The 15,668-nt window shown below is 28.2% G+C and overlaps 1 protein-coding gene across 1 annotated transcript in view; it reads right to left on the reverse strand.

Annotated features, from left to right (window-relative positions):
- Positions 1 to 14,019, reverse strand: part of LOC111682227 — a 29,386-nt gene extending 15,367 nt beyond the window's left edge. The window contains exons 1-6 of the mRNA XM_046945982.1: positions 13,982 to 14,019; positions 12,628 to 13,765; positions 8,704 to 9,039; positions 8,110 to 8,644; positions 7,859 to 8,036; positions 7,233 to 7,419 (exon numbers count right to left, since the gene is read on the reverse strand). Coding sequence (XP_046801938.1) covers positions 7,233 to 7,419; positions 7,859 to 8,036; positions 8,110 to 8,644; positions 8,704 to 9,039; positions 12,628 to 13,765; positions 13,982 to 14,019 — 2,412 coding nt within the window. The remainder of the gene's footprint in view (positions 1 to 7,232; positions 7,420 to 7,858; positions 8,037 to 8,109; positions 8,645 to 8,703; positions 9,040 to 12,627; positions 13,766 to 13,981) is intronic.
- Positions 14,020 to 15,668: the final 1,649 nt, after the last annotated feature.

A 15,668-nucleotide genomic window follows, 5' to 3' on the forward strand; every position in this document is an offset into this window, starting at 1 on the left:
AACTAGAACAGAACTAGAACAGAGCTAGAACAGAACTAGAACTGAACTAGAACTGAACTAGAACTGAACTAGAACTGAACTAGAACTGAACTAGAACTGAACTAGAACATAACTAGAACAGAACTAGAACAGAACTAGAACAGAATTAGAACTGAACTAGAACTGAACTAGAACAGAAATAGAACAGAACTAGAACAGAACTAGAACAGAACTAGAACAGAACTAGAACAGAACTAGAACAGAACTAGAACAAAACTAGAACTGAATTAAAACTTAACTAAAACTGGACTGAATTAGTAATAATCTAGAATTGAACAGAATTAAAATTTTTAATAATACAAATGAAATCAAAAAAGTTTTTTTGACAAATGATTTCCAGTGTTTTGACTACTTTTAGGAACTTATGATGATTTTTTTAAATAAATCTTAAAACATGGAAGATTTTTCAATGTTTTTGTTAAGATAATTAAATAGTTGTGTTGCAAATGTTTTTTATAATATTGTTTTGTGGTTTTAAATAAATAAACACTAAATAATGCTTAAAAAATATGTTCGTTTTTTTACTAATTTCTTACGATTTCGTTTTTTTTTAATATTTTGTAAATACACTTAATTACTAATAAATAAGCTAAGCAACAACCATAAATATTTATGTATGTATGTATATTAAATTTTATATAATTTATGTTTATATAACATATGTATATATATTTTTTTTGAAAACTACTTAAAATTTGTATTATTTATTGCGTTTAATAGTACTAAATATTGAATTGTTGTTGTTTTTTTTTTTTAATTTTCTAATTAATTAATTTATTTAAAAAAAATTAACAAAAATTGTTTGAGCTTTAAATGAGCAATTAGTAAACAAATTGTTAAAAAAGATAAAAAACAAAAAACTTATGCTTAAATAAATTTTGATATCTTTTGCTAATTTCTACTAAACTTTTTTTGTTTTTTAATTTTCAAAAAAATTAATACTAAATTTTTTATAATTTTTCTATTTAAAAACATCTACTTAAAACAAACAACCATTTAAATTTATAAAATGTTTTTTTTTTAACTATTAGAACATAGATTTTATAATACAATTTTATAACAAAATTATTACAACATTATGCTACTGTTTTGTTTTTTAATTAATAATAAATAACAATTACTAATGTGTAAAAAAAAGTATTAAAAATAATCAAGTTTTACTACAAAAAAATGTTAATCATATATATATGAGCACATCATGTTTTTCTCTTCTTCTTTTTTCAACGAGGTAGCATAATATATTATTTTCTTTTATTTTTAAAGTAAATATTTTCATTTGAGCTAATTGATTTTTAAGAAAATTTTAACTAAAAACTAGTAATGTCGACAAAAACTCCGATTTTAAAAATAGTAGTAGAAAATTTATTTTTGAAATTTTTAATAAAATTTGAAAATCTAATGCTAACTAAAGTGTTTTAACGATTTTAGCTTAAATTAGAAAAAAATTTGAAATAGTAGTAGAAAAGTACTTTTTTTTGGAAAATAGTAGTAAAATGTTAAAATTTTCTAAAACGTAAAATATTTAAACAAATTATACATAAATTTTATAAATTTCCAAGAAAATTTGAAAATAGTAGTAGAATAGTACTTTTTTCAAAAAATAGTAGTAAAATGTTGAAATTTGCTAAAACTTTAAGTATTCAAGCAAATTATGCTTAAATTTTATAAATTTCCAAGAAATTTTGAAAATAGTAGCAGAAATTTAAAATAGTAGTAGAAAAGTACTTTTTACAAAAATAGCAGTAAAATGTTAAAATTTGCTTAAACTTTAAGTATTCCAGCAAGCTATGCTTAAATTTTATAAATTTCCAAGAAAGTTTGAAAATAGTAGTAGAAAAGTACTTTTTACAAAAACAGTGTTTAAATTGGCTAAAACCTAAAGCATTCAAATAAGTTATGCTTAATTTTTACAAATTTCCAAGAAAATTTTGAAAAAGTAGTAATAAATAAAAATAGTAGTAGAAAAGTACTTAACGGTAAATAGTAGTAGAATATTAAAATTTGTAATTATTTAAAGTATTTTAACAAATTTTAGCACTTAAGTTTCATAATTTTCAAAGAATTTTTAAAAAGTAGTAAAAATCTTAAATTAGTAGTAGAAAAGTACTTTTTCCCAAAAATACTATTAAAATGTAAAAATTTGCCACTTGGTTAATTATTTAAACAATTTATATATAAAATTTAAAACAAATGGAAAATGCTTAAGGAATTTAAAAAAGTAGTAGAAAAGTACATTTTTTTTAAAAAAGTAGTAAAGTACTTTTTCAAAAATAGTAGCCGAATGTAAAAATTTGATTCTTCAATGAATTCTTCTTTATATTAAGGATGAAACATTTTCTAGATAAATAGAAACATTTTTACTTCTTTTAAAAAAGTAGTAAAATCTACTACTATTAAAAAAAAAAAATTGTAAAACCAGGGAAATTCCTTTAGTGTTAACAATAATTAATTAAATTTTATGATTTGTTTAATAATTTCAGTTAAAATCTTTACAAATTGAAAGAAACTACCTTTTAACAAAAAGTAGTAAAATCTACTACTATTTTAAAAAATGTAAAAATATCAAAATTCTTTAAATTTTAAGTAAATTTAACTTAAATTTCAAATATTTTAGGTTTTTTAAACATTTAAAAAAAGTAGTAGATTTTACTACTATTTCTAAAATTGTAAAAATTTAAAAAAAAGTTATTTCTTCCTGTTAGTTATATAAAACTTAATGTTTTTAATAAAAATATACGAAAATTTTCCGTTTTTTAAAAAGGTAGTAAAATCTACTACTATTTTTAAAAAATATAAAAACAACTCAATTCTTTAAAATTTATTAAATTAACCTTAAATTTCAAATATTTTACGTTTTTTAAACATTTTTAAAAAAGTAGTAGATTCTACTACTATTTTGAAAAATGCAAATATGTTGAAAATTGTTTTTTTTTCCTGTTAGTTATATAAAACTTAACAACTTTAATAAAAATATACAAAAATTATTCTTTTTTAAAAAGGTAGTAAAATCTACTACTATTTTTTAAAAAAATTTAAAATAACAATTTTTATTAAATTTAAACTGAAATTAACTTAAATAACAAAGATCATTATTTTACTTTTTTAGAAAGGTAGTAAAATTAAAAAGTAAAAAAATAAAAGAGTAGTAAAATCTACTACTATTTTAAAAATATATAAAAATAACTCAATTCATTACATTTTAACAAATTAACCTTAAATTTCAAATATTTTATGTTTTTTTAAATATTTAAAAAAAGTTGTAGATTTTACTACAATTTTTAAAATTGCAAAAAATTAAAAAAAAAAAAACTTATTTTTTCCTTTTAGTTATATAAAACTTAATGTTTTAAATAAAAATATACGAAAATTTTAGTTTTTCATAAAAGTAGTAAAATCTACTACTATTTTTTTTTTAAATTTTTAAATAACAATTTTTATTAAATTTTAACTGAAATTAACTTCAATAACAAAGATTTTGTGAATTTAGTAATTTTTCAAAAAAGGTAGTAGAATCTACTACTATTTTAAAATCTCATTTTAAAGGCATTACTAGTTTCTTCTATAATAAAACTTAACAATTTTAATTGAAATTTCTTTAAATAAAATCAAATTTTTTATATTCAAAAATAATAATAATCACACTGTTACACACACACACACACATAGACACTGAATAACAACAATAACAAAACTTTATATTTATAATATTCTTTTAACTTTTTTAATAAAGGTAAACATTTTCTAATGTTTTCTGTTATAATTGAACAATTCCTACTGCCTTCATTACGAGCATTTGCTTTTTCTAATTTTCATCGTTTTTTCTTTTGTTTTTTCGTTAAGTTTTCTTTTAATAAAAATTTCCTTTTTAATTGTGTTTTCTTACATTAAATGTTTTCAATTGTTTATAGTTTTTAAAGGGCTGTAAAAGAGTCTATAATTATTCGTTTATACGTATTATGTATGTATGAGTAAATTTTAGTATTTTTCATTAATTAGTGTGTATGTGACATAAATATTGTGTTTTTATTTTAATGAATTTTGAGACAAATAAGCTTTAGGTGCTTTTTAAAAAAAGGTGGTATTTACGTGAAAGCTGTGTTTATAAAATGTTTGATTTGTGTTGGAGAAATTTTGCACAGTGGGTGTAAAAAATGGCACTAAATTTTCTAAGATTTGATATTAAGTAGAGGTGAGGAGAGAAAAACTTTATCTGTTTTAAAGCTTTCTTAGTTACAAGCTTTTAAAAAGCTTTAAGCTTCCCTTAAAAACTTTCATAAGTTCTTTATAACTTTTTGTAAAGTTTTCTTAGAAAATCCGTAAAGCTTAAAAGCTCAACAGGTCCAAAATATCTGCTTTTTAAGTCTAACATTATTAAACAAAGACTCTAATCAAAAGCTTTCATAAGTTCTCTAAAGCCTTTTGCATAATCTCTAAGCCTTTTCAAAATTTTCTTATAAAGACCGTAAAGCTTAAAGCTGAAGAAGTCCAAAAATTTTAGCTTTTTCAAGTATAACTTATTATAAAACTTTTTAGAGCTTTAAAAATTTACAGTTTGTTAAGCTTTCTAAAGCTTCTAAAGCTATTAAGCTTTCATCCAAAATCCTGTAAGTTTTCTTAAAAATACATAAAATTTTCAAAAGCTTAAAGTTTTCTCAAAAAGCTTCAAAGCTTTTGTGAAGAATAAAGCTTCCAAGCAAGTATTGGATATTATTACAATGCTTTTTAGAACTTTAAAGATTAAAAATGATTAAACAGCTTAAACAGGTTTTTAAAAACTCATAAGCTTTATAAAGCTATAAAGCTTTTTAAGACAACCAAAAAAGCATCAAAGCTCTAGACAAAAGCTTCTATGCAAGGATCGGATATTATTACGCAGCTTTTTAGAGCTTTAATGATTTATAATGTTTATACAGCTTTTAAAGCTTTCTAAAACTTTATAAGCTTTTTAAAGCTAAAACAAGTTTTCTTAGACTTACAAAATATGTAAATTTTCTTAAAAGTACATACATTCGTCAATAGCATAAAGCTTTAGCAAAAAGCTTCATAGCTTTCTAGAAGTTCAAAGCTTAAGCAAAAAAGCTTCTAGGCTTTTTAAACATCAAATCTTTAGCTAAAAGCTTCTAAGCTTTTTAAAACCTCAAATCGTTTGCCAATAGTCTAAAAAAGCTTCTAGGCTTTTTAAACATCAAATCTTTAGCTAAAAGCTTCTAAGCTTTTTAAAACCTCAAATCGTTTGCCAATAGTCTAAATTTTCTTAAAAGTACATACATACATCAATAGCTTAAAGCTTTAGTAAAAAGCTTCAAAGCATTCTAGAAGTTCAAAGCTTTAACAAAAAGCTTCTAAGCTTTTTAAAACCTCACAGCTTTTGCCAATATTTTAAAAACTTTAAACTTTTAAAAACTCAGTAAATGTTTAAAAATTTAAAACCACAAACTTTTCAAAAGCTCAAAAATTTTGAAAATCAAAAGCTTTTCGAAAAACCCCTTAATCTTTGAAAGCTTTATAACTTGCAAAAAGCTTTTTAAATCCCCTAAAAGCTTAAAAGTTTCTCCCACTTCCTCTCAACCATCCACCTTATACATCATACATCAATAGCTTAAAGCTTTAGTAAAAAGCTTCAAAGCATTCTAGAAGTTCAAAGCTTTAACAAAAAGCTTCTAAGCTTTTTAAAACCTCACAGCTTTTGCCAATATTTTAAAAACTTTAAGCTTTTCAAAATTCATTAAATGTTTTAAAACTTAAAACCACAAACTTTTCAAAAGCTTAAAAATTTTGAAAATCAAAAGCTTTTCGAAAACCCCTTAATCTTTGAAAGCTTTAAAACTTGTAAAAAGCTTTTAAAATCCCCTAAAAGCTTTAAAGTTTCTCCCACTATCTCTCAACCATCCACCTTATATCAACTGCTGCCTACTTTCCGATCTAAAAAGCTTAGCGACACTGTGCTTTTTTCTCAAACCCTTAAAAGCTTTCTTCCGCCTTAAGTATAATAACCCCTAAAGCCAAAAATCAAATCACAGATCTAAACTATCCGGTGGTGTCGGTTTCATAGGCAAAACACCAAATGGATCATCGACCATATGATGGGCCTGTTCAATATCAAAAGCTACCGCTTCCTCATCGTCATCCTCATCACCCAACAACTCTTTTTCATCACCATGGAATATATATTCCTCAACGTCGGTGTCATAGCATGTATCCAAATTAACCTCATGTAAATTTAAATCGAGCTCTAGCAAATCCCACGATCCACCAAATTGTGCCAACGGTATAGAGACCTCGGAATCTTTGTGATTATTGCTTTGGACATTATTTTGATTGGGAGGTACGAAATCATTGGAAAATGTATCGGGATCTCGTACGGGATTGGAATGGACCAAGGGCGATAGATTGGCTGTGGGAGTTTCGGGGGTGGTAAGGGAATTGAGGACAGATTCGTTAGCGGGCACAATATCACTTTCATCTATAAAAGAACGACCCACGGAGCTTAGAGAGAATTCCAATAATTTTGAGGATTTTTTGTTTAACAGAGGTTTGGTGCTGGGTTCGACTACCTCAGCAGATGTTTGTGTCTGCTTGGGTAAATTGCCATTTTCGGGTCTTATATTAACTAAAGAAGCGGTGGTTACACAATATCTGCCCTCAGCATCTATTAGCAAATATCTTTCTTCACCTGTATTTGCACAATTTTGTCTTAACATTATGGCCTTAAAATCACCGTTACCCTCATTAGCTCCCGTTTCGGTAACATGTTCCGGTATGGCGGTCAAACATTTGCAACCTATCAAATGATCACTAGAACAAATGGTCTGAGTATTCAAACTACTACCACTGCAGGTGAGCAAAGTAGAGGAATTATTATTACTGGCATTATAGGCTCGACAGGCCGACAAGGGCCGGCCATCTAGCAAATGTTTGCGTCCCAATGCCAAAGACCTTAAAGAGGTGGCACTATCGCCGGGAGGCCCTAAAGCATTAATGCAACCACTTAAAGTGCGTCGACAGGTGGCTGGTGAATTGGTTTGCGACGAACACGATACCGAATTATGGGTTGTTTGTGTCATGCGTGTGCTACAGCGTGATTGTACTAAAGTGCTGGCCAGACGCTGGAGATTCTCAAAAGAACCTCCAGTGCTCTCACCACTATCTACACAACCACCACCACTTAACGCTTTAGAGCGCATCAAACGAACCTGTTGTTGTTGATGATGATGCTGTTGATTCTTCATATTGATACTGTCCATGGAGGAGAGTTTTATGGAACCAATAGAAGCCGAGGCAATGCCTATGTCACTTAGCGGCACCAAAGTATTGAGAACATCGGGAGAATCAAGGGGACTAGACAAAGGTGTTGAGCCTAGGGCGGCATTGACTAGGAATCTGGAAAGAAGGAAGATTATTTTTAATTCTAGTTCAGTTCTAGTTCAGCTCTAGTTAAGTTCTAGTTCAGTTCTAGTTCTGTTCTAGTTCAGTTTTAGTTTAGTTCTAGCTTAGTTCTAGTTCAGTTCTAGTTCAGTTCTAGTTCAGTTCTAGTTCAGTTCTAGTTCAGTTCTAGTTCAGTTCTAGTTCAGTTCTAGTTCAGTTTTAATTCTGTTCTAGTTCAGTTCTAGTTCAGTTCTAGTTCAGTTCTAGTTCAGTTCTAGTTCAGTTCTAGTTCAGTTCTAGTTCAGTTCTAGTTCAGTTCTAGTTCAGTTCTAGTTCAGTTCTAGTTCAGTTCTAGTTCAGTTCTAGTTCAGTTCTAATTCTGTTCTAGTTCAGTTCTAATTCTGTTCTAGTTCAGTTCTAGTTGAGTTCTAGTTCAGTTCTAGTTTAAACTCACATTTGTCTTTGCAACAGATTCTGCCAAACAGCTTTCAATTCCAAGGAGGGAGCTCTCAACACTAAGCTCTTACGTCGTGCCCCTTTTTTAGGAGTCTTAGTTAAATCGGGCGCACAATAACCGGTGGGACTTTCAGCTAATCGACCATTGGGATCTACAGTAAGGCGAAACTCTGTAGCTGTTGGCACAGAATAAAATGCAACATAAAATTAATCCCGATTTCCCTATCTCTATTACTCCGTTTTACTTACTCTTTTTTCTCATATGAAAGCACGAATCCACAATATTCGCTATGGGTATGGGCTCTTCGGTAATAAACAGCACACGATCTCTACTAACTTTGGCAAATACTATAATATCACTGAACAGCAAAGTCCAATAGGGTTTCACCGACCGTCCTTCCACCCTAGACAAATCGCCGCCAAATATCCATTGTCTTCCTTGTACTGCCAAGGTGAAAGGTTTACATTTGGTAAACACCATTCTGGACTCCAAATCTTGTAAAGTAAGCAAAGGTCTACCCTCACCCAAGGGTTCCATGAGACCACTAGTAACGGTAATTTCACGATAAGCTGCTTGCAGTTCATTGATAACACTATTGAAATTTTTGTGCTCTTCCGTGTCCACGTGACAGTTGGAGGCCAAAAGCTGCATTAGTTTTAAGATTTCACGAAAATGCTGAAGAGGACGGTGTATAAACATCGTTAAGTCGGGACGTTTACGAGGCACTGGCGGTTCGGTTATAAAGTTCACAAATTCAGAACCAGTTTGACGGGATTTGTTGACCTTGGAATTTAAACAATTTTATAAAAATATTATTTTTAATGATCACAATAAAAACCTACCAATACACAATCCGCTCTTTTAATACCATTACAATACTTTTTATAGGCTGCACATATCGCTGTGGTCTTGGACAAATACACCCTGGAGGCAAAATTCATTTGTGGCTCTTGATCATCGTGACATAATTGCTCTAGAACATCTTCGGATATTCTTAGCAACTCATCCATATTTTGAAATAATGTTCGATGATCATTGGGCGTTATGAGATCTTTACGATCTTGTAGTGGTTGTACAAATCGTTGCATGCCAAAGTGTATGGCAGACATGAAATTTTGTTCTCTGCTAATTAGTTGTAAAAGGAAACGTCTGCGGTTGTCGGTAATGGGGGCAATGCTCTGATGAAGAAGAAAGGATAGAAATTTAACTAAATTTGTAATTTATACTTCAGTTGTAATTTTCATATAGTTCTCTTTTAGTTCTGCTCTATTTCTGTTCTAGTTTTGTTCTAGTTCTGTTCTAGTTCTGTTTTAGTTCTGTTCTAGTTCTAGTTCTGTTCTAGTTCTGTTTTAGTTCTCTTCTAGTTCTGTTCTAGTTTTGTTCTAGTTCTGTTCTAGTTCTGTTCTAGTTCTGTTCTAGTTCTGTTCTAGTTCTGTTCTAGTTCTGTTCTAGTTCTGTTCTAGTTCTGTTCTAGTTCTGTTCTAGTTCTGTTCTAGTTCTGTTCTAGTTCTGTTCTAGTTCTGTTCTAGTTCTGTTCTAGTTCTGTTCTAGTTCTGTTTTAGTTTTGTTCTAGTTTCCCCATTAGGGAGCTTTTAAACTTGTAATAAATCTTTAATAAGGCACACGATTTCTGTATATTTTTTTAAGTTTAAAAAATTTTATTGTCATTTTAATAAGGCAAAGAAAACATAAATTTTAATAAATTATCTACAAATTAATGGAAATTATAAAAAAACAATTACAAACTAAACCGGTAAAGTTTTACACAAAAAAACTTAAAATTTAATATGTAAAACTTAATGAATTAGTAATAAAAAATATCAAATAATATTTATAAAATGAATAATAATCGATACAACTAGCAGCTGGTTAATAAAATTAATCTAAATTTAAAAATTTACAAAATAAAAAATTTTTTGAAACGTCTTTGGCAAGAGCATGTTCTAAGCCTAAATATATGCTTTAGTTTTTAAGTAATTTTGTACAGAATTTTGCCTTTAACCAGCTGTTAATGTTAATATAAAAGTCACTTGGGTTTAGCATGTCTCGAAAGAATAACAAAACAGTTAAGTTTTTGATTATTTAAATTATTTTTTTTTAATAATTGAAAATGCATAGTATATGTACTAGGTTTGCAAAAAAATTTAAGTAAAAAAGTAATATTTTGAACAGCAGCCTATTAATATGTTACAGTTTTACTTAAAACTTAAAGAAAACAATATAAAAAGTAGATTAATAAATAAAAATTAAATTTAATTGAAATATCAGTAAATCTCAGCAGTATTTTGGAAAGAGATCGAACTTTTGTTCTCATAGGGGGACTTAAAAATTTTCAACCAAATTCTTGCCACAAATACTGCTGTGATTTTTTTTTCAAACTTAACAAGTTGTGTATGAATATTAAAAAAAATTAAAACAAAAAATCTTATAAAAATAATAAATTCGTTATATTTTATTAATAGTATAAAATAAACTATAGTATACGCTTAGGGGTAAAAAGAAATTAAAAAATTAAAACAAATTTTAATCAATAGAAATAATAATAATTAAAACATGCAAATAAAGTCTCTGGAAAGATGCAAAGAATTGATGAAACTGACAACTTTAGTGGGATTTCAATTTGAGGGGGGCGGGCGGTGTTTTTCTTAACGAATTTGGGAATTTGAAAATATTGTTTAAAATTGCATTGTTTTGCTGTTTTAACATAAAATTGATCAAATTTTTTAGATTTTAAAAGTTTTTTTAAATCCCAATTGGGGGATTTTTGCTAATGATTTTGGGAATTTCAAAATTTTGCTTAGATAACGTTATTTTCTCACAAGTTCATAACATTTAGGAAAAATATTCTTTTTAGCAAATTTTTCATAAATCCCGGTTGGGGAATTTTAACTAATGAATTTGGGAATTAAAAAAATTTTGCTTAAAATTGGTTTTTCAAGCAATATTTTTAATAAAGAAATAAAAAAAATTAAAATTAAAAAAGATTTTTAAAATCCCACTTTGGGGATTTTTAGAAAAATATTTGGGAATTTGAAAATTTTCTTGAAAAATAAACCAAATTTGCCATTTCTTTCTATAAATTATAAAAAAACATAGAATTTTGTTAAATTTTTTATAAATATGATTTATTTAAAGTTTTTCTTAAACCCCATTTTAGGGTTTTCAAGGGATTGTTTGCCTGTAAGTTTGGGAATTCTTAAATTTTGCATATTTTTTAGGAAAAACTTTATAAATTTAATTTTTAAACAAATTTTAAAAAAATTTTGCCTAATTTCCCTAAAATTTTCATTTCCCCGGCAAAATGGGTATTTTGTATATTCATTTGGGAATTCAACTTTTATCAAGAATTTTATATTATTTTTATAGAAATTTTAGTTTTTCCTTAAGAATGCTTGCAGTTATACTTATATTTAAGTATTTTTAACTGTTTCCTTTTATTTAGGAATTTTATGGGATTTTGTGGAATTTTTGCCAAAAATTTTGGGAATTTTTTCAAAATTGAAAAAATTTTTATGCAAAAGTTTAAAAAATTTTAATTTAAACCAAATTTAAAGAAATTTGAAGAAATAAGTTGAAGAATGTTAAATTTTCACTTCCCCGGCTGAAAATCCCTTTTAGGGATTTCAAGGGATTGTTTGTTGGTGAGTTTAAGAATTTAAAAAATTAGTAAAATTTTTGTCTTAAAAAAGTTTAGAAAGTTATTTTTTACAGATTTTTAAGATAAAATTGCTTTAATTTGGTGTGAATTTCCTTTTCCCCGTTAAAGTGGGGATTTTGGTATAATCATTTGGGTATTAAATTTTTTGTGAATTTTGTTACTTTTTAGAGAAATTCTAAATTTTTGATTAGGAATTCTTTAAATTGTGGTTTTAGTGGTATTTAAGCCTTTCTTCCTTTAGGGGGGATTTAATGGGATTTTTTGAAATCATTTTGGGAATTCTTGAAATTCATGAGTTTTCTTAGAAATATTGAAAAACTTGAATTTCTAATAAATTTTTAAGTAAAAATTTGTAATTTTCAATGAATTTCCTTTTCCCTGCAAAGTGGGGATTTTCACATTTTACTTTGGGAATTTTATTTTAATAAAGATTTTTGTTTAGATTCTTTTACATTAAACCGTTTAAAGGGATTTTTAAAATAAATTTGGGAATATTTCTTAACATTATTGAAAAAATCTAATTTTAAGGTTGTTTTTAATGAAAAGTTTCATTCTATAAATGAATGAATTCTTGATTCATTTCGGAACTCAATTTTAGTAAAGATTTGTAATTACAATCTTTTGAATTATATCTTTAGCTTGGAACGTTTGACAACAACTTGGTAATTGTGCTTAATAATAAGAAAATAATCTATTTGAAAGTTGTTTTTAATGAAAAGTTTCATTCAATAAATGAATTTTAGTTTTGTTCGTCAAAACGAAAAGTTTTAGTTAGGAAATGAAATTCAATCTTAAAATTTACACTTAGAGAAATGTTTTAAACATTTTTCCTTCTGAAGAGACTTCCGAGTATTTTTCTCTATTAATTTGTTAATGAAAAGTTTCATTCTATAAATGAATTTTAGTTTTATTCGTCAAAACGGAAAGTTTTTGTTAGAAAATTAAAATTCAATCTTAAAATTTACACCTAGAGAAATGTTTTAAACTTTTTTCCTTTAAAGGGGCTTCATGGTATTCTTTTCTATTACTTAGTTAATGAAAAGTTTCATTCTATAAATGAATTCAAGTTTTCCCTGCAAATCTTTTACACAATCACGCCCTTACCCACCTCTTTACTAAACGTAACCTGAGGTAAATTCAATCTTCTTTTGGCAGCCTCCAACGATGAATTCGTATTCACCGAACAGGCAGTCGAGGGACGATGTGTTTGTTGTTGCTGCTGCTTCATACCAACACCACCACCGCTAGCCATTACCGTTACACTCATTATTTCATCAACGGGATTATTGATACTGGTACCACTAGCAGCCATTCGTGAACTCTTACCATTCATGGGTAATGTGGTGGCTAACGAACGATGTGTTGCTGTAGTCATGGTATTATTACTGCTGCCAGCAGCACCAGCATTTGTGCCAGAACCTGATCTTCTGAAAATCTCCAAAGTGAGTGTAGCACCTTGGGAACGTATAAGATTTAGAACATCAGCCTCGGGCATAGTGACCACATTATGTTTGTCGACAAAAATAACATAATCACCAGGATAGATGCCACAGCGATCAGCCGATAGTCCAGGCTCAACTTTTTCCACTCTTGGTGGATGGGTCCATACGATAGAGAAACCAAAACCCCGTTCAGCTGTACGTGTTAACTTTTTGGTCATGGTAAAGGGTGTACGTCCCATTGGCTTAGGATTTGATAATCTTCGGCCGGCCACCGGTGTACCACCTTGTGTTGGTGGTGGATCTACTATGGGTGGATCTAATTCTAAGAATCTTAAGAAAAGATTTTCATCTGCATCACGTTGATGTAAAGCTTTTTTGCTTAATATCATGGGCTGTTGCTCAGCACCCAGTTGTCCGGTGGCCATGCTATCAATACTAACAGCATCATCTGTATTACGCAATTGGGTCATAGTGGTGGCCATTGTTGTGGTTGGAGAATGATTATTTGCTAATGACTGTTTGGGCCAATAATGTTTACAGGAAGTCGAGGTGTTGGCTGCTGTTATCAATCCTGCTGTTTGTTGAGCCTCTGCTGCTGCTAATGATGATTTGGTTAATGTTGGTTGCTGTTGGTGATGTTGAAGTTGGTGTTGTTGCTGTTGATGTTGATGTTGTTGCTGCCAGTGTTGCTGCTGTGGCCTATTTAGACAGGGTTGGGTTTGTAATTTATAGGAGCCATTGATTTCCTGTTGCTGCAGTAAAGTGGACAATGGAAATGATATACAACCTAGAAATTCACTGCGTCTGAAAAGATGTAAAAAAAATAAATAAATTTATAAAAAATGGAAAATTTGCTTTAAGAAAAACTATAAACTAAATTTTTATCAAAATTTTTTATTTCCCCAGTTGTGGGATTTTTGGAAATTTTTTGGGAATTTGCAAATTGTATCTTTTTAGCTTAAAAACTATTGTGAATTTATTTACTTGCAGTTTTAAAGCTTAAATTCATATTTTTCTTGCTTTTTGAAACTTCCCGTTTTCTGGGATTTTGTAATCATATTTTAGGAATTCAGTTTTTGTTTAATTTAAACTTGATATTGGAAAAAATTACTTTAATTTATATAAATTATATAAAAATTTCTTAATTCTAAATGGTGTTTACACTTCCCCTCTGGGGAGATTTTCTGGGATTTTTTGAAAAAGTTTGGGAATTTAAAAATTTGTTTATTTTCAACATTTAAACTTATAAAAATTGTATTTCATATCAATTTTTATGAAAAATTTTGTATTTATCTTTGTTAAGGGTTTCCCGTTAAAAAGGGGATTGTTGAGTTTGATTTTAGGAATTCAGTTTTTTGTGTAGAAATTTAATTTTCTTCAATTAAAAATTAAGTTGCCGATGAAAAAGCCTGTGAATTAAGTTTTTTATAAGATTTAATATTTCCCCACCTTGGGAATTTTCTGGGATTTTTTGAAAAGTTTGGGAATTCAAAATTTTCAATATATTTAGTAATTAAACGTATAAATACCTTATTTGGTATAGATTTTTAGGAGAAATTTTATGTATTTAAAGATTTTAGGGTTTCCCGTTTTAAGAGAATTTTCAAATTTACTTTTGGAATTTAATTTTTTTGATTTAAAATGAAAAAATTGCATTAAACGAAATGATTATTCAAGAAAATATAGGATTATGTAAGCGATTTGTTTGCATAAAGTGTCCTTCTGTCAGTTTTTTGATTAGCCATCATTGGCTATTCAAATCTTTACCTTTAAAGAAAAATCATGCAAATTTTTAATCCTGATTTGAATCATTCCTCCTGCCACTCATCTTAATCCTTTTCTCTTGCCTGTTTTTAAAAACACACTCATCTATTTAATGTTATTGTCATCATCATTGTGTTTAGTACAACGTTTCTCTTTTTTATTCTTTTAAAACACTTTAACAATTATTTACTATTTGATTGATGAGACAAGATTTGTGTTTTTTTTGTTATTGTGTGGTGGTGAGTGGAGGTATGGGGGATGAGTAGTTGAGCAAATTTGCAAAAGATAAACATGAACCAGTAGACAAGAATATCTATCTAATTTGAAATAAAATATATTGAAACAATATGGAACAGTGAAAACAATCAAAAGTGGTTTAACAAATATTTATACAATAAAACATAATCAATCAAATTGTAACGAATGGAAAACTATTATTCAATGTAGAAAAGAATAGAAAGAAACAGAAAATAATGACATATTTTATAACAATAATTTTATTGATAATAAGTTATTGAATGAAACTAGAAAAAAGGAATTTTAAAGAAAAATAAACGAGAATCCATCTAGAGATGCATGGACAGACGGACGGGTAGATACATATATGGAAGGATAGACAAAGGACCACACAATCAGATAGATAGACAGACGTTAAGACAGATCAATAGATAGAATTAAACATGGAAGGACAGACAAACAGATAGCTGGATTAACGGAATGAGAGAGACACCTAGACAGACAGATAGATGTACATATGGAAGGACGGAAACAAATACACAACCAGATAAATGGACAGACGTAAAAACAAATAAACATATCGAAAAAAACTCGGAGGACAAACAATCAAATAGCTGGATTAACGGAAAGACAGACACCCAGATAGATAGATTGAACTAAGGAAGGACAGACAACCAGATAGCTGGACAAACGGAAAGACACATAA

The sequence above is a fragment of the Lucilia cuprina genome, chromosome 3 (assembly GCF_022045245.1).
Source record: "Lucilia cuprina isolate Lc7/37 chromosome 3, ASM2204524v1, whole genome shotgun sequence".
NCBI lineage: Eukaryota > Metazoa > Arthropoda > Insecta > Diptera > Calliphoridae > Lucilia > Lucilia cuprina.